This window comes from Dermochelys coriacea, chromosome 2 (genome assembly GCF_009764565.3).
Source record: "Dermochelys coriacea isolate rDerCor1 chromosome 2, rDerCor1.pri.v4, whole genome shotgun sequence".
Classification (NCBI taxonomy): Eukaryota; Metazoa; Chordata; order Testudines; family Dermochelyidae; genus Dermochelys; species Dermochelys coriacea.
In genome coordinates, this window is record NC_050069.1 from 192066687 (window position 1) to 192087641 (window position 20955).

The 20955-nt window shown below is 41.4% G+C and overlaps 1 protein-coding gene across 2 annotated transcripts in view; it reads left to right on the forward strand.

The window, feature by feature from the left end:
* Positions 1–2646: 2646 nt before the first annotated feature.
* Positions 2647–20955, forward strand: part of MRPL3 (mitochondrial ribosomal protein L3) — a 63414-nt gene continuing 45105 nt past the window's right edge. Inside the window, exons 1-5 of one of the 2 annotated variants that reach the window (XM_038392655.2) lie at positions 2647–2996; positions 9274–9452; positions 13864–13955; positions 15299–15397; positions 19861–19960. In XM_038392655.2, the coding sequence (XP_038248583.1) occupies positions 2890–2996; positions 9274–9452; positions 13864–13955; positions 15299–15397; positions 19861–19960 (577 nt within the window). In that variant the 5' untranslated portion in view covers positions 2647–2889. Of the gene's footprint in view, positions 2997–6229; positions 6375–9273; positions 9453–13863; positions 13956–15298; positions 15398–19860; positions 19961–20955 lie in introns of those variants that run through there. The other variant, XM_043508937.1, reaches the window with a different exon arrangement.

Here is a 20955-nt window from a genome sequence, read left to right on the forward strand (position 1 = left end):
GCATGGTAGCAGGGCTCCCTTGTTGTAGTCCTTTAATATTAGAACCCAGTTGTTTGACCCATACCATGTGTGGCAGAGACCCTTTGCGAGTGAACTGTCACCTGCACAGAAAGTGCAGATACAGCCATCTTCATGGCACCATCCATCTTCTAGCCTTAGAACTGGAATCTCCTCTATGCAGCAGGGGTCTCTCTATGGTTCTGGATCCATGGAGAAGAGGATAGGACTGGGGGTTGCACATCATCCTCTCCAACAATCCCCTGGGGAATATCCCTCCTCCCCCAACAAAGAATTTGGAGTAAACTGATCAAGGAGAACTTCACAACGTTTTCCTACCGTAACCTGTGGGAGGGGACAACCTGTATCTTAAGTGTGAATCTTGCCCTTTTTGGGTGTATTGTGGAGGGAGGTGGCTTCCTACACACCTCAACCCAGGGCAGAATTTGGCCTTAGCCTACAACAGTATAGTTCATACTCTTCAGGGAAAATTCATATATTAAAAAAACCCAACAAGTTCTCACCACTATCTTACTAATAATCCTTTTGATTATGAACAAACCCATTGTGTTTATCACCTTCTATGCTGCTGTTTATTTGTTATCTAAATTTTGTTCAGCTTGGAATTCAAAACTAGACTAGTCAGGTCACGTATTTCTAGTCAGTTTTACTTTCAGATTCTTGTGCAATAACACAGACTGCATACCCCCTCCCCCCACAGCTGAAGATCACCCAGCATGGGACAATGGGTCCCTAAAAACTACAGGGCTGGTTGAGCTGATTCCCACACGTCCTTTCCGGCAGCCTACTTGACCAAGGCTTTTCAAGGGCCAAGAAAAACCCTATTTAGTTACCCTACTTGCCACTTTTGGCCACACAAACTTTTGAAAATGCTGGCTATGTGACTGGCAAAAGTAATTACACAATAAATCAGAATTAGAACCACGATTAAAACCAAGACTGAAAAATGCACGCCAAATCCACTGGAGCAGAGTGCTTCCCAAGTAACTCATGTGAGGAGGCATGTGATTGGGTGTTCACCCCACGCAGGATTAGAAGAGGTTAAGGTTGCCAGGTAGGTCAATTAACTGCCCAGGCTGCACCTGGAGGAGTAGCCAGAAAGCAGGGAGTTGATTAAGGAGGCTCAGTGGGGCAGGAATAGGTAGGGCCAAAAAGCCCAGGAGCTGAGAACAGATAAGGCTGCTGGGAAAGGCTACAGGAAGGCAGGCAGCAGTCATTCCATGGGAAGAAGGAGTTGGCACTCCCACAAAAGGAGCGGGCGAGCAGGAAGAGTCCAGGGAAGGAGCAATGGGGGTAAGAGCCCAGACCTGCTGAGCTGAGGGTCCCTGGTCTGGAACCCAGAATAGAGGGTGGGCCCGGGTTCCCCTACTGGCCACTGGGAAAGTAGCATTATCAGGGCAGCACAGGAGAAGACTGCCTGGGACTGTTTGCCAAGAAAAACTTTGGGGTACCCCTGGAAAGGGGAAACATGGCTGGTGACCCGGCCAGAGGACCAAGTCATGAAGAGGATGCTACGGTTCCTAGAGTGAAGTGGGTCTGCAGGCTGAGAAGACAATGGAAGAGGCACCACCTGAAGAGGGCACACCAACTGGCAGAGCAAATCCCCAGCATGGCCAGCAGCAGGAGCCACTGTGGTGAGTGGACCCCATGACAAGTGACTAGTTTTAGTTGTTTTGCAGGTTGAACTCCTCTCCTGTGTGTAGCCTAGTGACCATTCGAACAATGAGGTTCCCAAACACTCCACATAACTGATGAGTGTGTGTTTTCTACTTCAGCCACATCCCACTTCACCTTTGTAAAGTGCTTTTAGATCTACAGATGACCAGTGCTATTGTGAGCTTGGTATAATTATGATCTGTTTTTCTAAATTATTATTCTAAATAGAATCTAGTATTTTGGAAACATTGTAGCATGAGGCTTCAATTTGAGTGTGTGTTCAAGCATCTGAGATCTGTGTAAGACTCTCTCCTCTGCCATGTGGCAAGAGCTCTTGTTAACAGTAAACCAGCCTGATCCAAGCCCTGTGTGTTAAACTGTCCCAGTTGGAATCCAAATTGGTTTGCCCTCCTTTCAAACCAGTCCTCGACTTACGAGGATGACTTCCCATTCCACTATTGGGACTGTCCTGATGGAAACTGACTGGGATGTGAAACAGCTCTTGGAACCCGCCTTTATCACAAGGACAGCAGTAGTGAAGAAAGGCCTATTGTAACCGAGCGGAGTTCTGCACCTGCAGCCCATCCTAGCTGAAAAGCGGGGATGGGGCAGCTGGTGCTGGGGTGAACCCCACACCATGGCATTTACTGCTCTGGGGAGGCCCCTAGACTCATGCAAAGACAAAGCCCAACCCTGCCAAGACGAGCTACACTTTGGGCAAGCATGGACACGCTGTCTGCCTTGTCTGAGGAGAAGTGAAACCAAGATGCTGAGCAAAGAGCTTGGGACCCCGCCCAGCAATGACCCGTGAACCCACGTGTCCTGGCCAACCTGCTGCAGCGCGGTGCCCCTCAACACTTTGTTGACCTGCAGTGACCAACTCCCACCCCCAGGGGGAAGTTCTCCCCCTCTCTCCTGCTGCAGGGACCTTGTGGCCGCTCCCTCCACTCCCTTTTACTCTATGGCTCTCTCAGAATCCCCCCCTCCCATCTACGCAGCTGCCTGTGCGTGAACGGAACAAGGAGAGGTTCGGCCGCCCCACCTTTGGGGGCGGAGATTGGGGCTTGACAAGGCTCCGCCCTGGCGCGGTGCCCTTCAGAATTCTTCCCCTAGGGGGCGTTCGCAGCCGGTGCCCGGAACTTTGTTCGCGGGCGGCGGGGCGGGCGGAAGGTTTTGGCGCACGGACCAGACCGGGCTGTGCTGGGAACGGGAGTTATGCCGGGCTGGGGGCGGCTGCTGTGCCGGGCGGGGGTGCGCCTGCTGGCGGGAGTTCCGGGCGGCCCAGTGCAGGGAGCGGCGGCGGGTGCCGCTACCGGGGACAGGTAGGTGCGGAGCTGTGGGGAGGGGACGCAGCAGAACCCCACGGCCTGGGGGGCGCGGCCCCGCGCTCACTCCGGGGCGGGGGATTTGTTGCCTGGTTCCGTGCGCACGTGACTGGCGCGTGCAGAGACCCGCCGCCCCTAGCCTGGGCTCTCGTGCCCGGGCTGCGGCCTGTGCCCGAGGGATGCGCTTGTCCGTCCCTCGGGGCCCGCGCAGCCGGCCCGCCGCGTTCCCCGTAGGCTGCGGGGATGCGCCGGGGCAGGGGGGTGTTGGCAGCGCCCCGGGGCTTGGCCTCGTCGTCCGTGGGTTCGGTTCGCGCCTTCTTTAAGGCCCTTTCTCTGCTGCAGCCTTCCCCCGTGGTTGTGACTAGCCACCAGTTGCCAACTTTCACGCAGTAAATAAGCACCCTGACTTTCACAATAAGCCAAAAATCAACCTAATCCCATTTCAAAACAAGCCAATCCTTAAGAAGCCCGACACTCTGTGTGACTAGATCTCTCCCCCCCCCCATGCAGTCTGGGACTGTGGTGGGCCCACTGTTCACCCCGACACTCCTCCCCCACTTGCCTCCTCCTTGCCGGGAGCTGATCAAAAACAAGAAGCTACAAGCCAAAAACTAGCTAATGAGCAACTCACAAGCCAGTTAACCCAAAAACAAGCCCAATTTCTGTGGTGTTTTTTTTTTTCTTCCAAGTTTGGCATATCTGCTAGGGACTGGCTTGTTACATGTTTGTACCTCTCCCTTGCCTTCCCCAGCCCCCATGTGGCTGGGGTTCCTACAAGCTACCAAAGTACCAATAGTGAGGGACGATGTGTGTCCACACACCCCATGGTTAATACTCAGAACAAGTCACTGTTCTGGCACATGCTTTGCTTGGCTGTAACTGGTTGGACACAATGCTGTTTCGTAGTATGGACGGTATCCTCTTACCATGTCTGTGGAAATGGGTTGGCACAGTCCTTTCTTAGGCCCTCCACAATGTGTTCCCTCCCTGCTACTGGGGCCACTCTGGGTATGTCTACACTGCGGTAAAATACTTGTGCTTGGCCCTTGTCAGCTGACTTGGACTCAAGCTGCAGAGGTATAAAATTGCACAGTAGGTGTTTGGGTCAGGGTGGATTTGATTTAAATCACTCGTCAGGAAGACTCAATTTAATCTATATAAAAGTGCGTTCTTGTTGGTTGTTATAACCTTAATACACATTCTTCACAACTCAGAGATAGATGTAGGTTTCATTTTTAGAAGGTACACACTTTACATTTTTAAAGTGACTTATTTTGAAAACTTTTCAGGTTAGTTTTACAGCTATATCAGAAAATGAATGATTGTTTGGTTATTTCATTTACCAAAGGTAATTGAAGCAGATACTTACGAAGTCACTGGGAGGTGAACTATCTTCAGTTCAACATGTTGATCATTAATATTTGGAAGATTTTCTTCATGCTGTATTAGGAGAACATCACCAGACAGACATTTAAATTGTTTTATTTAACTAAAACAACAACATTATGTATTCTGGATTTTTTTTCTTCAACAGCAAACATAATATTTTAACCAAACAAGCATATGAATTTTTGAATTTAGTTAAACATTCAAATTTTTTAAAATCTGGTTTGTTTTTGTTAAAATTGTTTTTAACTAAAAGAGTTAAATGAAATATTTAAAAAAAACCCCAAAATTAAATCAACTACGTCAGCCAGGTCAACATGAGAAACTTAAAATATTGGCTTCTGCAGCTAACTCAGTCGTCTTCACCTTCATTTTCCTGTTTGTTCATAATCTGGAAATGAAAAACAAAAATATAAAGCTTTCCTGCTTTTTCAGGACCCAAATGGTTTCTCAACTTGGAATGAATTAGTCCAAAGGAAGAAAATATTCTTTCTACACTGGCAGAAGAAGCGACTGCTGTTAAAAGTGAGATGATCACTTCAACAGTCTCTGAATCCAAGTGCTTAAGTGACTTCCACCAGTTCACTGGTGTGACTTTCTTTAAAACATCATCAGCAAACAGATTTCTTGAATGGTTCACCCTTAGCTCTGAAGTTTATTATAGTTGGCATTATGGAGGGATGATGGCTGGATGTCCATGTCATAGCCAGCTTCTCTTCTTCAGCAGTTAAGGGTTGATCCTGCTACCGAGTATTGAGAATATTTGTAAGAAAATGAGCTGGAGATAGTGCTTGCCCCATTCGTTTTTTTTTTTTTTTTTAATGCTTGTAATTTAACTCTGTCATGCATAGTTCTCTTTAAGATCTCACTTAGTTCCTTCCATATTTCAACAGCATCAGCAATGAAACAGCTATTTCCCTACATTTTGTTCAAGGCTACAGAAATAGGCTTCAGGCTACTCAGCATGTGTTCAACATTTCTCTTAAACCCAATGTTGAGAACTTTGGCTGTGACAGTGGCATCTATTTTTTTCACAATTTTGTTCACAAACTGTCATCAGATTAGGCCAATTCTTGATGTAGTGCTCAAAACAGTCCACTACTGAGTTCCATCACATGTCTTGTGGGAGAATTAGTGTGGTTCCTCCCACTTTTTTCAGAGCAGCTGCTGCAAAGTGGTTGTTACAGAAGTATTTTGCAATTTCAACATTAGCCTTTATTTCTTTGACACTGAAGTCTTTGGCTAGGAGTTGCATCAAATGAGCACTGCAGCCATATGTTAGCTTGGGACTCTCTTCTGAATAACTTCTTCTTATTTTGGATACATTTGCAGAATTGTCTGTGACCAAGCTGCGTACTAGACATTTGAGTTTTTTTTCATAGTTTATTATAGCTTTTACTGCTGCTACTTGTAAGTATTCTGCTGTGTGTGCGTTTTCTAATTAATCAATTGTTTCTGTAAGGAAGACATTCCCTTCTTCTGTTGTCGCACAAGCACATACAGCAGCATCATTGTGGACATTGCTCCACCCATCAAGACTCAGATTAACTATTTCATCCTCTAGACCTTTTGCAAACTGCTCAATTTCGCTTTCATACACTTTATCCAGCAATTTGCCTGCGACATCTGCTCTGTTGGGTGGACTGTATCCTGGCCTTAATGACTGAACCATGTTAATGAAGTGTGGGTTCTCAATCATACGGAAAGGAGAGTTTGTTGTATAAACAGACAGGTCATTTTTTTTCATCAATTACCTCTTTTTGTAATCTGGTTCTTACCAGAAACTTATCTATGGTTGTTTCTGGATGATGGAGACTTTTTTTTTCTTTTTGCTACAGGTGATCTACTGTGGCTATGTGACATACATGATGTGACTGAAACACTGTCATTGGCAGATAACTCTGAAACTATAGAAAATTATGGTGATCTTGAAGGTGGAGAGTCTTCAGAATCCTGTATGTTGAGGATAGATTCTCCTAAACAAAATAAGTCAGTGCAGTTATTTAATTTATTACCACCATACTGCTCATTTAGTATTACTCATTGCATTCACTGACACTCAGTACTACTTTAAAGGTGAAATTGTAAAAGGATGATCTGCCTATTTCAGCTATTTATTTTTTTATCACAACTTCATCTAAAATGATAGTACTATAGAGTAACAACTATATTTTTTGCTCAAACATGAGAATTCAAGAACAGTCCAGAAGGAAGACGTATGAAATAAAAAAGATTACCAACCTGAAGATCCTGCATGTTCAGACATGTTTCTTTCATCGTCCGCAGCTTCCTCCTGAGAAGGATCACGTCTCATGATGTTTCATTCGGGCAATCTGGCCTTGCATTTCTTTGTTGCACTGTTGGCATTTTCCACGTTTGCCTGTCTTACCCACAGGTAGAGGAACTTCATTAAAATATTCCCAAATTGGGTCTCTTTTATGGCCTGCTGCCATTATAGGTTTTCCCTTCTAGTGAGAGAATGGTATAGTAGATCTCAATCAATGAAGGCTACGCTCAGAAAGACCTCAAGACGTCTGGAATATGCTGCCCAAACAGTTTTACTTTTGTTTCTACTGTCTGTCCCTCCCTTCTCACATTTATCTCCAGACTTCTTCTCCTTGTCCAGATCTATTCTGCTCCCAACAATCTTCTATTCATTGAACTTCTTGAAACTTTGCACTTTTAGAGAGGGGTAAGTATTAGAGAGAGGGACAGTAGGGTTGAGGTCTGTTATTTCTCACCTCTACATATTCTTATTTATTTATTTTTAAACATTTTTGCTGCATGTTATCTCTGGATAACAAGCATGTTATCTTTGGAGACACAAAGCCACAGTTTAAGAACTCCAAAACTTTTTTTTTTTTTTAATCCACCCTGGTTTAGGTTAAGTCTGGGACCCTGTCCCTTTTTTCCCAACCCCAAATCTCTACACTATAATTTTATAGCCTGAGTCAGCTTACTCTGGCCTGCTGTGGGTGTTTTATTGCAGTGTAGATGTACCCTTTGTGTGCATCCTTCCATGCTGAGGCAGTATGAGGTAATTGCCCGGATTTTCATACTACAGTAACACACGGGTAACAATCTTCTCAGTTACCATCCACTCAAGGACATCACTGGTTTTTAAGAATATCCCTATTTTGTTTGTAATATGAGGAAGTACTGGTGGAGCAACGCTCGAATTCCACAGGAGGTCTAAGGAATTCGTCAATTTGGCTTTAAAGTGGGATATGGAACCAAGACTGGCGTATCAGTGGTTGGTTTCTTTTGGCAGTGAATCAGAGTAAATGCAACTTGAGGAGTATGAGGTTGTTGCCTTCATTGCTATCTGTATACCCATGATTATCTATCTGCATGGTCTCCTCCACCATTGTATGTCATCCTGACATCACTCTTCCATGAAAATCAGATTCTACAATTTCATTATTTTTCCCAGTGTTTGGCCTTTATAGGAACCTGAACGAAAGCAAACAGGCTGCAACTTAATCTTGCTAAAATGGAAGGAATGCTTGACATGGGGAAGAATATAAAGAAGTGGGCTGAAGCAGTGTCTTCACTAAAGATTGAGGCTGTGGGCTTTGTTTCGCATAAACAGTTCAGTCTGCAGGTCCATATGGAGCCGTCACTAATTCTGGATTTTCAAGAAGCCAGAATGGTCTATAGTGCCACTTATGTGTGACTGATCAAGAGGCTATGGTTTCATCCTCACTAGGAAAAATGTATGTTCTTACCATGTTAGCTAGCACATGATAAAATCCTAGTGAACACAACACAAGGCACTTCTAGTTTTCACATGTTTTAGCAGGTTGTGAGGTAAACACCAGAGGGATGCCTTGATAACAAGTTAAAATTAGAACTGCCGTGTCTTCACTAGGATTTTACCTCATGTTACAGAGTAGCAGCCTTGTTAGTCTGTATTTGCAAAAAGAAAAGGAGTACTTGTGGCACCTTAGAGACGAACAAATTTATGTGAGCATAAGCTCTCATGCATAGCTCACGAAATCTTGTGCTCAAATAAATTTTAGTCTCTAAGGTGCCACAAGTACTCCTTTTCTTTTTACCTCATGTTAGTTACTATGTGTTAGCTAACTTGTGGTAAGGACACACCTTTTTTCTTAGTGAAGACAAAGTTTATGATTGCTTCTCTCTGATACATACTTTGCAACAGTTATTCAGACTTTGGTTGCCTCCATCTTGGATTGTGGTAATATCCTCTACATGAAGGCCACCTCGAAGTCTTTAATCTGGTACAAAGCACAGTTGCCTGCTTCCTGAGTCTGTGGTATCTTCTATGAGCACATAGTGGTTGTGACTCAGTCTCTGTTCTGAACTCCTGTTTGCTTCTGGGTGCAAGTAACGTAGAGTTGATGTCCTTCAGAGCCCCAAATGGTGTGGTCCCTGTTTACCTGAGAAGCGGTCCCTTGCTTTGTTCTCTGTCAAGGCAGTTGAGAGGGGCTGATATGCTGGTTGAGAGTTCCTTGGTTTAAAAACCCCTCTTGAGGCTGATAATGAAATCCAGCAGTGGCTTTCTCAGCTCGAAATTTTCCATTTTGGAATTTGTTGCTCTTTGGTTATCCACTAGTGCCTGAGATTGGTGAGCTCTAGTGTGTAGGATAAAAGACCCATTTATTTGTTTTAGCATGTGGTTCATTGCTCCTATTGATTCTATTTTTGACTTTTATTTGTGTTTAGTAAATTAAATACAAGTTTATCTGAAGGATGATGATCAGGAAGGGACAATTTGAGTGTCATCACTTGAGCATGATTTATTAATGATTTTTAATTCTTTTTTAATCTTTGTGATGAGATGCAGTAGTAAAAGGCATTATATACGTTAATAAGCAACAACAACCCTCTCCCTCTTCCCCCCCCCTTTTTTTTTAACTGGTAGGGGACCTTGGTGCTTTATAGTCAGGCATATTAATAGCACCACCTGGTGGGATGAACATCTTTCTGAAGAGAACACCCAGTTCCTTAAGCAGGTAACAGCAGAAGAATACAGAGCTCAAACAGCCAGCAAACTGTGTCCACTGAAAGATGAACCCTGGCCACTGCACTCATGGGAACCAGGTTAGTATATGAACAGATGCAGCTCTGGTTGTAGTTGTCATGGGGTTGTTGCAATATACAAATGATATCTGACTGGTGTCATATAAAGTTTCTTCTTTGTTACCTTAGTCACTTTCTTTACCTCTACAAGGACCAAAGCACTTCTTTGGTCTTCAAGTTCCTCTCTTATTTCTGAGGATCTTCTCCTTCAATTTCAACACATTTATCAAAAAGAAAAGGAGTACTTGTGGCACCTTAGAGACTAACAAATTTATTAGAGCATAAGCTTTCGTGAGCTACAGCTCACTTCATCGGATGCATTTGGTGGAAAAAACAGAGGAGAGATTTATATACACACACACAGAGAACATGAAACAATGGGTTTATCATACACACTGTAAGGAGAGTGATCACTTAAGATAAGCCATCACCAACAGCAGGGGGGGGAAGGAGGAAAAACAAGCAGGTAGGCTAATTCCAGCAGTTAACAAGAATATCAGAGGAACAGTGGGGGGTGGGGTGGGAGGGAGAAATACCATGGGGAAATAGTTTTACTTTGTGTAATGACTCATCCATTCCCAGTCTCTATTCAAGCCTAAGTTAATTGTATCCAGTTTGCAAATTAATTCCAATTCAGCAGTCTCTCGTTGGAGTCTGTTTTTGAAGCTTTTTTGTTGAAGTATAGCCACTCTTAGGTCTGTGATCGAGTGACCAGAGAGATTGAAGTGTTCTCCAACTGGTTTTTGAATGTTATAATTCTTGACGTCTGATTTGTGTCCATTCATTCTTTTACGTAGAGACTGTCCAGTTTGGCCAATGTACATGGCAGAGGGGCATTGCTGGCACATGATGGCATATATCACATTGGTAGATGCACAGGTGAACGAGCCTCTGATGGTGTGGCTGATGTGATTAGGCCCTATGATGGTATCCCCTGAATAGATATGTGGACAGAGTTGGCAACGGGCTTTGTTGCAAGGATAGGTTCCTGGGTTAGTGGTTCTGTTGTGTGGTGTGTGGTTGCTGGTGAGTATTTGCTTCAGATTGGGGGGCTGTCTGTAAGCAAGGACTGGTCTGTCTCCCAAGATCTGAGAGAGCGATGGCTCGTCCTTCAGGATAGGTTGTAGATCCTTGATGATGCGTTGGAGGGGTTTTAGTTGGGGGCTGAAGGTGATGGCTAGTGGCGTTCTGTTGTTTTCTTTGTGGGGCCTGTCCTGTAGTAGGTGACTTCTGGGTACTCTTCTGGCTCTGTCAATCTGTTTCTTCACTTCAGCAGGTGGGTACTGTAGTTGTAGGAATGCATGATAGAGATCTTGTAGGTGTTTGTCTCTGTCTGAGGGGTTGGAGCAAATGCGGTTATATCGTAGCGCTTGGCTGTAGACAATGGATCGAGTGGTATGATCTGGATGAAAGCTAGAGGCATGTAGGTAGGAATAGCGGTCAGTAGGTTTCCGATATAGGGTGGTGTTTATGTGACCATCGCTTATTAGCACCGTAGTGTCCAGGAAGTGGATCTCTTGTGTGGACTGGTCCAGGCTGAGGTTGATGGTGGGATGGAAATTGTTGAAATCATGGTGGAATTCCTCAAGAGCTTCTTTTCCATGGGTCCAGATGATGAAGATGTCATCAATGTAGCGCAAGTAGAGTAGGGGCATTAGGGAACGAGAGCTGAGGAAGCGTTGTTCTAAGTCAGCCATAAAAATGTTGGCATACTGTGGGGCCATGCGGGTACCCATCGCAGTGCCGCTGATTTGAAGGTATACATTGTCACCAAATGTGAAATAGTTATGGGTCAGGACAAAGTCACAAAGTTCTGCCACCAGGTTAGCCGTGACAGTATCGGGGATACTGTTCCTGACGGCTTGTAGTCCATCTTTGTGTGGAATGTTGGTGTAGAGGGCTTCTACATCCATAGTGGCTAGGATGGTGTTTTTAGGAAGATCACCAATGGACTGTAGTTTCCTCAGGAAATCGGTTGATGACATCTTCATCATCTGGACCCATGGAAAAGAAGCTCTTGAGGAATTCCACCATGATTTCAACAATTTCCATCCCACCATCAACCTCAGCCTGGACCAGTCCACACAAGAGATCCACTTCCTGGACACTACGGTGCTAATAAGCGATGGTCACATAAACACCACCCTATATCGGAAACCTACTGACCGCTATTCCTACCTACATGCCTCTAGCTTTCATCCAGATCATACCACTCGATCCATTGTCTACAGCCAAGCGCTACGATATAACCGCATTTGCTCCAACCCCTCAGACAGAGACAAACACCTACAAGATCTCTATCATGCATTCCTACAACTACAGTACCCACCTGCTGAAGTGAAGAAACAGATTGACAGAGCCAGAAGAGTACCCAGAAGTCACCTACTACAGGACAGGCCCAACAAAGAAAACAACAGAACGCCACTAGCCATCACCTTCAGCCCCCAACTAAAACCCCTCCAACGCATCATCAAGGATCTACAACCTATCCTGAAGGACGAGCCATCGCTCTCTCAGATCTTGGGAGACAGACCAGTCCTTGCTTACAGACAGCCCCCCAATCTGAAGCAAATACTCACCAGCAACCACACACCACACAACAGAACCACTAACCCAGGAACCTATCCTTGCAACAAAGCCCGTTGCCAACTCTGTCCACATATCTATTCAGGGGATACCATCATAGGGCCTAATCACATCAGCCACACCATCAGAGGCTCCTTCACCTGCGCATCTACCAATGTGATATATGCCATCATGTGCCAGCAATGCCCCTCTGCCATGTACATTGGCCAAACTGGACAGTCTCTACGTAAAAGAATGAATGGACACAAATCAGACGTCAAGAATTATAACATTCAAAAACCAGTTGGAGAACACTTCAATCTCTCTGGTCACTCGATCACAGACCTAAGAGTGGCTATACTTCAACAAAAAAGCTTCAAAAACAGACTCCAAGGAGAGACTGCTGAATTGGAATTAATTTGCAAACTGGATACAATTAACTTAGGCTTGAATAGAGACTGGGAATGGATGAGTCATTACACAAAGTAAAACTATTTCCCCATGGTATTTCTCCCTCCCACCCCACCCCCCACTGTTCCTCTGATATTCTTGTTAACTGCTGGAATTAGCCTACCTGCTTGTCACCATGAAAGGTTTTCCTCCTTCCCCCCCCTGCTGTTGGTGATGGCTTATCTTAAGTGATCACTCTCCTTACAGTGTGTATGATAAACCCATTGTTTCATGTTCTCTGTGTGTGTGTATATAAATCTCTCCTCTGTTTTTTCCACCAAATGCATCCGATGAAGTGAGCTGTAGCTCACGAAAGCTTATGCTCTAATAAATTTGTTAGTCTCTAAGGTGCCACAAGTACTCCTTTTCTTTTTGCGAATACAGACTAACACGGCTGCTACTCTGAAACACATTTATCATCACTTTCCAGCCATAGCCCCCTCAAAACCTGTCTTGCGGCCATACCCTTAGAATATGACTGTCGTGAACACATCAAAGGGTACCACGTAATTAGCTGTCGTTGACTGATGTGAATGACTTCATTCCAAAATCAGGGACTTTGGCTCAGTAGCATTCCTGATCCATAAGGGACTACAGATTGACTCCCAGTCACTGCATAGAAGAGGGCATACTAGGTTGCATAGCTTGTGTGTTTAAAGTCCCACAGTGTCCACAGGAACCCTCTTACACCCAGTCTTAGATGAATGCATTTTATTTTCTAGATTTTTTTTTTGATAGTTTAGTTAATTAGCTTATTGTTGCAGCAGTGATGCTGACCAAGACTTTAGTGATGCCTCTGGTAAAATATAGCCTCTGGCATTGCAGATGACTACTTCATATACTTAGAATGGCCAGTAAGTGACTGATACAATATGTAAATATTGTATAACACATTTGGAAATGCTTTTTTCCCCCCCACACGTTTTGAAATATTTATTTCTTAAATATTTCTCTTGTAGATTCTGTGTTCTAAGCTAAAGACCTAAGCATCTGAACCTTTAATGGGGTAGATTTGTTATAGAGTGGCTGAAAATAAAATAAAAACTTAAATATTTAGAGGGGGGGGAACCTAGTGAAATAATGTTTCTCATGTAACACTTAATTTTTGTTTTAGATATTCCTCTGGTTTGCCAAAAATGGAAGTCATGTTTGTATTTTTCAGAAGTGACTTCTCAACAAGAAATTTATATATTATAATTAATACTGAGCCCATGTATTACTCTGCACAAACATAAGTAGTATATTAAAGAAACCCTGCTATTCCCAACCTGCCCACAAAGTTAAGAACTTGTTCTCTCCTCCCTCAATCTCTCCCATAGAGGAAAAAGGTCTGGTAGCATACCCCAGAGATCAACAGACTCCGATTCTGTCAGATATTTAGTCTAAAGTTACGGGCATGGTTTGTTTTGATCTAAAGGTTCCCGCAGAGTTGGCCTTGTTGCAATAAAGTTGGGAATGATTCCATTGTGGACCAAGAATGGTGAAAGACATGCTGTCACATTACTTCAGGTAAGAGAGATGCTTTGAATTTAGGAGGCTTAAATATTGTATTTAGATTTTTAATAAAAAATTCTAGACTAAACAAGAAATGAAACTCTGTAGTGGGGGGGAAGGGCTTTTAAGGGGGAAAACCCACCAAAGTTACCCACTTCTTATGGGTTGCACAGTGCATCCTTTCTTCTGTGTTTTAGATTGTAAACTCTTCAGGGCAGTGGCTGTCAGGTGCCCTTGATCTTGTGCGGTGCACTTGAGGAGGGGGACAGCATAGGTAGCATTTTATCCCCTTTTTGTTTCCTCAGTCCTAGAGCTAACTGGGAATTGTGTTGGTCCTTAGTCAAGTTGAAGTAATCTCAGAGCTGCTGTAATTTACATGAGCAGTAACAACCCCAATAAGGCTAAAGTAGGGACAAGTGGTGTAGAGCAGGGGCTCTCAACCTTCTTATTTCTGAGACCGCACCCCCCCCCATATGCTATAAAAACTCCATGGCCCACCCATGCCACAACAACTGTTTTTCTGCATGTAAACGTCAAGACCGGCATTAGGGTATAATAAGCAGGGCAATTGTCCACGGCCCCACAATACAGGGGCCCCGCAAAGCTGAGTTGCTCAGGCTTCATCTTCAGCCTCAGGTGGCAGGGCTCAGGGCCCCCAGTTTCAGCCCCATGGGGTGGGGCTTTGGCTTTCTGCCCTGAGCACCATTAAGTCTAATGCCAGCCCTGCTTGACAGATCCCCTGAAACCTGATCACAGCCCCCTAGGGGGCCCCGGCCCCCTGGTTCAGAACCACTGGTATAGAGCCAGTTTTGTCAGCTTTATGCCACTCCTGGAATCCCCCAACCGGTTGCTGAAGCCAGCTTTTCAGTCCCTTTGCATGCTCCAGCAGCAGATCATGAATATATGTATTTCATTACTTTTAAACCAAGCTTTGTACTTTTGGATAATTTAAACATTATTATACCCAGATGTATAGAAACTCTTTTTCTATAACTTGTGTATTAGATCATTTTAACATTACTTTTAGGATATAAAATAGTTCATTAAAGCTAAAGTTGTAATAATACACCTAACTTCATGGTTATAAAAATCTGATTTTACTTTTAGGATTTACATAAGAATACTATCTGTTACATATGTCTGTTCTAGTAGGCTTTCTGGTGAACAGTTAATTGAAAGAAAGATGCTTCATTATAAATGGTTAAAATTTTCTTTGAACTTTGTGTCTTCTATTAGACAAATGAAATCGAGTCGACACTGACTTTGCTCAAATTGTTTAATATCTATTGTTAATTTAAATTAGAATATGAGCAGATGTCTGTTTTTGAGACCCTGTTTACTGTGATTTATTTTTTAAGGTGAAAGACTGCCATGTTTTAAAGTACACACCAAAGGAAGAGTATAATGGAAAAACAGCCACTCTAATCGTTGGAGGGAAACATTCATCTCCTTTTTATGTAAGTGTACTACTTCCTTTTTTTTGGTTAGAATTGTTATTTCAAAAAGGATCACTAATTATAAATGCTTTCAGACAAAACAGTGATATATTAAAAGGTGTTTAGTCAAAAATGAGTCTGCAGCCATACATGTTTCAGAGGCACATCTTTGTCTCTCACTCACACTCCCACACTCATGTGCCATGGAGTAGTTTGGGTGGGAGTGACATGGGGAGGAGGAATGCACCATTCTCACTTCCCTCCCTTCACCCCAACCTTTTCCAAAATCTGTTAGAAAAATCTGGGAAGTGAGGACAACTACATTAGCATTTTTTCCCTCTTGGAAATGGTAGAAGGCTGTATTTTTGAAAGCTTCTTTGAAGCCTGGTATTCTATTGGTAATGGAGGGAACTGCAGGAAATGGGAACATGTAGTAGCAGTGGAAGGGGGAACAGGTACTTGGGTCTACAAACTTTCATTGGACCTAATTTGGAATCTTGGCCCACAAATTTAAAAACCGCTGGAGTAGAGGAGTTACTGTGGGCCTCTTTCAATTCTGATAGTCCTTTGGATATTCTCATTATATAGTTGGCTAATGTATTCTGATTTATTCATTTCTGCTTTAATTTTACCATTGTTTTTATTTGCTCATTTGTGTATAATATTCCTGAAAGAAAAATTAAACTTAAAATTATGCACAGTTGTGAACATAGCTCATTGATGATAGTGTCACAAACCACTAATTTGTTTAATAGCTCTAGATGTCTGATGCAGAAGTCCAAGTCAGTCTTCAATGGCTGAAGCAATTTAGCAGTTTTGTCAATCCCAAGGGGAAAGATTGAATCATGATGGCAACCTAGCCTTCCCTCAAAAGAGCACATTTTTTGAGATTCATTATGTTTATAAAACTGTCACACTTCTTTGCTTTATTCTTGCGGCCATCTCCGTTTGACCTAAATGGATACAAAAAGGTTTTACGTGGCTTATTTGGAGATCTGTTTTTGTTTTTTCTTGAGGGCTTGTACCTCAGTTTTTCTAGTAGGGGAGTCTTCCCAAAACCCCAACTGAAAGTCAGTGAAGTTCTTGTGGGAAAAGGGTTTATATTTTGTGTGATCTTAGTTTTATTTGCTTGCGGGTGCACATCTCACCAATATTTACTTTGGTTTCCACATATCTTGTCTCTCTGGTGCATATCCTCTACTGAAGGAACATTTTTTTTTTTTAACTTGGTGAAATTACATCGGTGCTCCTGGCTGTGTTAGCTCAATACTGACAAAAATCGTATGAATCTAGTCATTTTGAAACTGCTGGTGGTGCACCAGGGAAGCACAACTGTGAAGAAATGCATGCGTGATAGTCCTGACGCTCAACAGTGTCCTCTTGCTTGGCTGAGTAACAAAATGTATTCAGTCCATGGAAAATATAGGATTCATGCAATCACATGTCCAATTTAAACTGCTCTTATTGTGATCTGTATAGCTTTCTTTGATGGACAATGATCTAAAATATCAGATTGACTATTGTTTATTAAATTATCTGTTCCTTAATAGGAAATTGTTGCTTTTTTCTAGATAATTCTATTAATTGTGTTAAACTTATTCAACTATATCCATTAAAAGAAATTATGTAGATCTGAACCTTGCCTGGTAACTTCTGAGGTTGAATCTGGAGTAAATTTGTTCTATAATATTAGATAGCTTAAAAGAATTTGACACAGGTTATTTTATTTCTGAATAGTTTACACTTCTTATGAACTCTGCAAATATAATAATGGTACCTTTTTCTGGTTTACATTGAAACTTGAAGCTTCATCCTCTTTTTATCCTTATCACTTCATTACTTTCTTCCAAGTGTGAGTTTGAAAAGCTAAACTGTGGAAAACTAGTTCTGTGTGTCAACATAATTAATTTTTCATTAGTTCCCCATAGTAACATCTGTCCTCCCCAGATTTTGACGGTGACTCACTTTAGTGGATTGTCTGATGAATCCCTTAATAATTTCACTAACAATGAACGTTTTATGTATTTCTTGTAAATGTCAAATTATTATAATTTTTTTAAAATATATTTTTAGGAATGTGGTTTTTTAGCTTGACAGATGCCCTTGTTCCAAGTGGATAAACTTTCTAAATTATTTTTTTTTAATGCAGTTAATTGGTCTCCTTCCCAAAATGCATGGTACTGTGACTATTTTTATCAATGACTTTTAAAAAAATAAGCAAACTCTGGTTTTGAGGTCTATTAATCATTTTGCAGATGTAGTCTGATTTGCAGTAGTCCATACTATACTACTCAGTATGTTTTCAATAGACCTTTTTAAAATGGTATTCACTTGAGAACATATTCAATATCCTCTGTAATGTTGCCATTTAAAAATCTGTTTTTCCCCATTTTTGCAAGGAGGCTAAGTGATGTTTTGTGTACAGAAGAGCACTTGATGAAATTTTTGTTTCATTTGCTGAAGTTAGGCAATAGAAAGCTATAGTCAGATGTTTTGGTGAAAAATGGAAAAAAGCTTTCTTATCCCTTGATAACTTTAGTATGTGTGTATTCAGTCATTCTAGCCCTCCTCACAAGCCCATTTTGAATATATTGTTAAGCATTCAGTGTCTGGTCAATTAAACAAATGTAATTTTACTTTCCAATCTAAATCAAGACTTACTTAAATACATCTGATAAAGGAGATACCTATTTTATTTTTCACTTCTGCATGCACTATAGCACAGTATACATGTGATCAGTCATCAGACCAATAATACAACTAGCTTTGGAAAACATATAAATAGAATAATCATGATTATTTTAAAAATATTTTGTTTAAAATGTTTTACTATATGAATGCAAGTCAGCAAATCCATTTTAAAAAAAATAGTGAACTGCTGAACCCTATATCAGCATTCTTACTTGAGTGGAGGAGCGACATTTTCATAAAGGTGTTTTGGCCTCTAATCAATTAGAAATCAAAGGAATTTTATCAATTGGTTTCTAACCAAGCATAATATGGTTTTTTGCTGTTCTTATAAAATGTATTTACATATAATTATTAATAAAATTATGGACAATATGCTGATTTTTCAAATTAAGCTAAACAGCCTTAAGAGGTGTCCAGATCAGTTTGAAAGTTCAGAGAAGTGTTTTTATTGGGAAAAGGATAATTTCAGAGAACTTTTTAAAAGTGACCCTCTCACAGATGGGATTATCCAAGTGTGACACGGCTGTTAGTTGTTTAAATTGCTTTCTAGGAGGTTTCATTTGAAGAAAAATCTCAGCTGAGCCACTGTATACAACTTCAGTTTTCATATACTTGTTTTCCATTTGGCTGGTACTCTTTCAGTACTGTAATGTTTCTAAAAGGCAGCTGCTGATGTCTGATAAAATAAAAAGCTCTCATTTCTAACCAAAGATGATTTGTCATTGAAATGAATTAGGTATATTTTAAATAAAAATAAATACATAAAAACTTTGTTCTTGGGTCTTCTGCTGTTCAGACTCTGACTATACAGTGGATCCTTGTGCTGTGTGAAGCCCCGTTTGCTTCAGTGGAACTACTGACTTCTTTAAGTATTTCAAGAAGTCTGCAAGATCAGGGCGTTAGATTATGTCCCTGCCCTGAAGGGTTTACAGTCTATAAAACTACATACACATTGTGGCATTGTAAAGCAGTATCATTAGTGCAAATGTGCATTTCAAATGACATCTGAAATAAAGATTACGCTTTAAATTACTCTATGGTTAGTGAAAATGTACACAAATATTTTTATTTAGAATACATGAAAAAAGTGGTGGTTTGGCTTCTCCCTCCTAGCTTTGGAAGTTTCTACAAATCCCTTGGTGTTAGTTTTCAGAGTAGCAGCCATGTAGGTCTGTATTCGCAAAAAGAAAAGGAGTACTTGTGGCACCTTAGAGACTAACAAATTTATTGGAGCATAAGCTTTCATGAGCACAGCTCACTTCATCGGATGCATTTGGTGGAAAAAACAGAGGAGAGATTTATATACACACACACACACAGAGAGAACATGAAACAATGGGTTTATCATACACACTGTAAGGAGAGTGATGATAAACCCATTGTTTCATGTTCTGTGTGTGTGTGTGTGTATATATAAATCTCTCCTCTGTTTTTTCCACCAAATGCATCCGATGAAGTGAGCTGTAGCTCACGAAAGCTTATGCTCTAATAAATTTGTTAGTCTCTAAGGTGCCACAAGTACTCCTTTTCTTCTTGGTGTTAGTGGTAGTCTAAATGTGCAGTGATCATCTGATGAGATAGATGGATCAAATGAGATCCAACAGTGGAAAATAGGAAGTTCATGAAGAAATTATGCTACAGTAATTTAATATAAAGTTAAGTCTTTCTTGAAAGTAAAAATACAGTGTGGCATTTGTTTTTTAAATAATGTTGACCGTTTGTAAACAATTTTCTGATGGTCACTGAATTTATAATTTAAGTTCACTTGTTTTTATGCGTGCTCCTTCTTCCAGAAACCAGAGTCTGCACTGGAGGTTTTCAGAGAAGCGGGAGTACCACCAAAGCAGAAAACTACAATATTTAAAGTGTCAGATAATGCTATAATTAAGCCAGGTAATCTTTTTGAGCTGGAATACATTACATGTATGATTTACTCTTGGTTTAGATTTACATAAACAGAGGACATTAAGGTGTGATTGGTGTGTGGTTTTTTTTTTTTTAAGGTATGAAAGTGAATTTAAAACATTTTTTCCCCCCATCACTGGGGCCAAATCAAATTTTTGAGAAGGAGGAAAATAGAAAATGGCCTTTACTTTCTGGGGGGGACGAAGGAATTGTCCACCATTTCTCCTTTTTATAGCAAATCAGTTCCACCTCTTGGAAAAGTTGTTTAATGCAAACTGGCTAAAATGCAAATCAGTGTTAGAAATGAATACACTTCCCAAAGGACTTTGGCACTCTTATAAGGACACCATAAGTGATGTTTTGCAGGAGGTTGGAAAAGTTGCTGTTTAAGAGGTTTCAGTCTTCTCTGTCCTTCCCTGGTTGAGATGAATTAGGTACCTCTTGAAATCCCATTGTTTCAGACTATTTGAGGCAAAAAGAATTCAGCAAAATGGAGGATTGAGTTCCATTGAGAATTTTGTCTTTTAACCAGAAGATGTGGACATTTAACCCTCATAAAAATTGTTTTTAAAATTTTTCAGGATATATTTAGTATGTGAATTTGGGTTGTTTATATTACATGCTTTTGCCAACATAACTTTGCTCTGGGCATTTTATTAATTTATTAATAATTTTTTAATTAAAACAGGGTCCTAATGGTCTATTTAAAATATTATGACTTCTTTTGTAGCCAGTGGAGAGAGTCTACAAACAGATCTTAGACTTTAATGCAGCTACTCATTAATACTATCCAGTAAGGCATATGGAGAAAGTGTGGTCTGATAATTGAAGCAAAGGCTGAAAGTTCGGTGCATTTCAAGTCCTAAATATGTACTACAAACATTACTACAGCATCCTCCATCTTTCCTCTCTTATCTCAATTGTTTGCCCTCAGCTGTTTGTCTGTGTCTCTCTTTCTTTGGGCTCGTACACTTATACACACT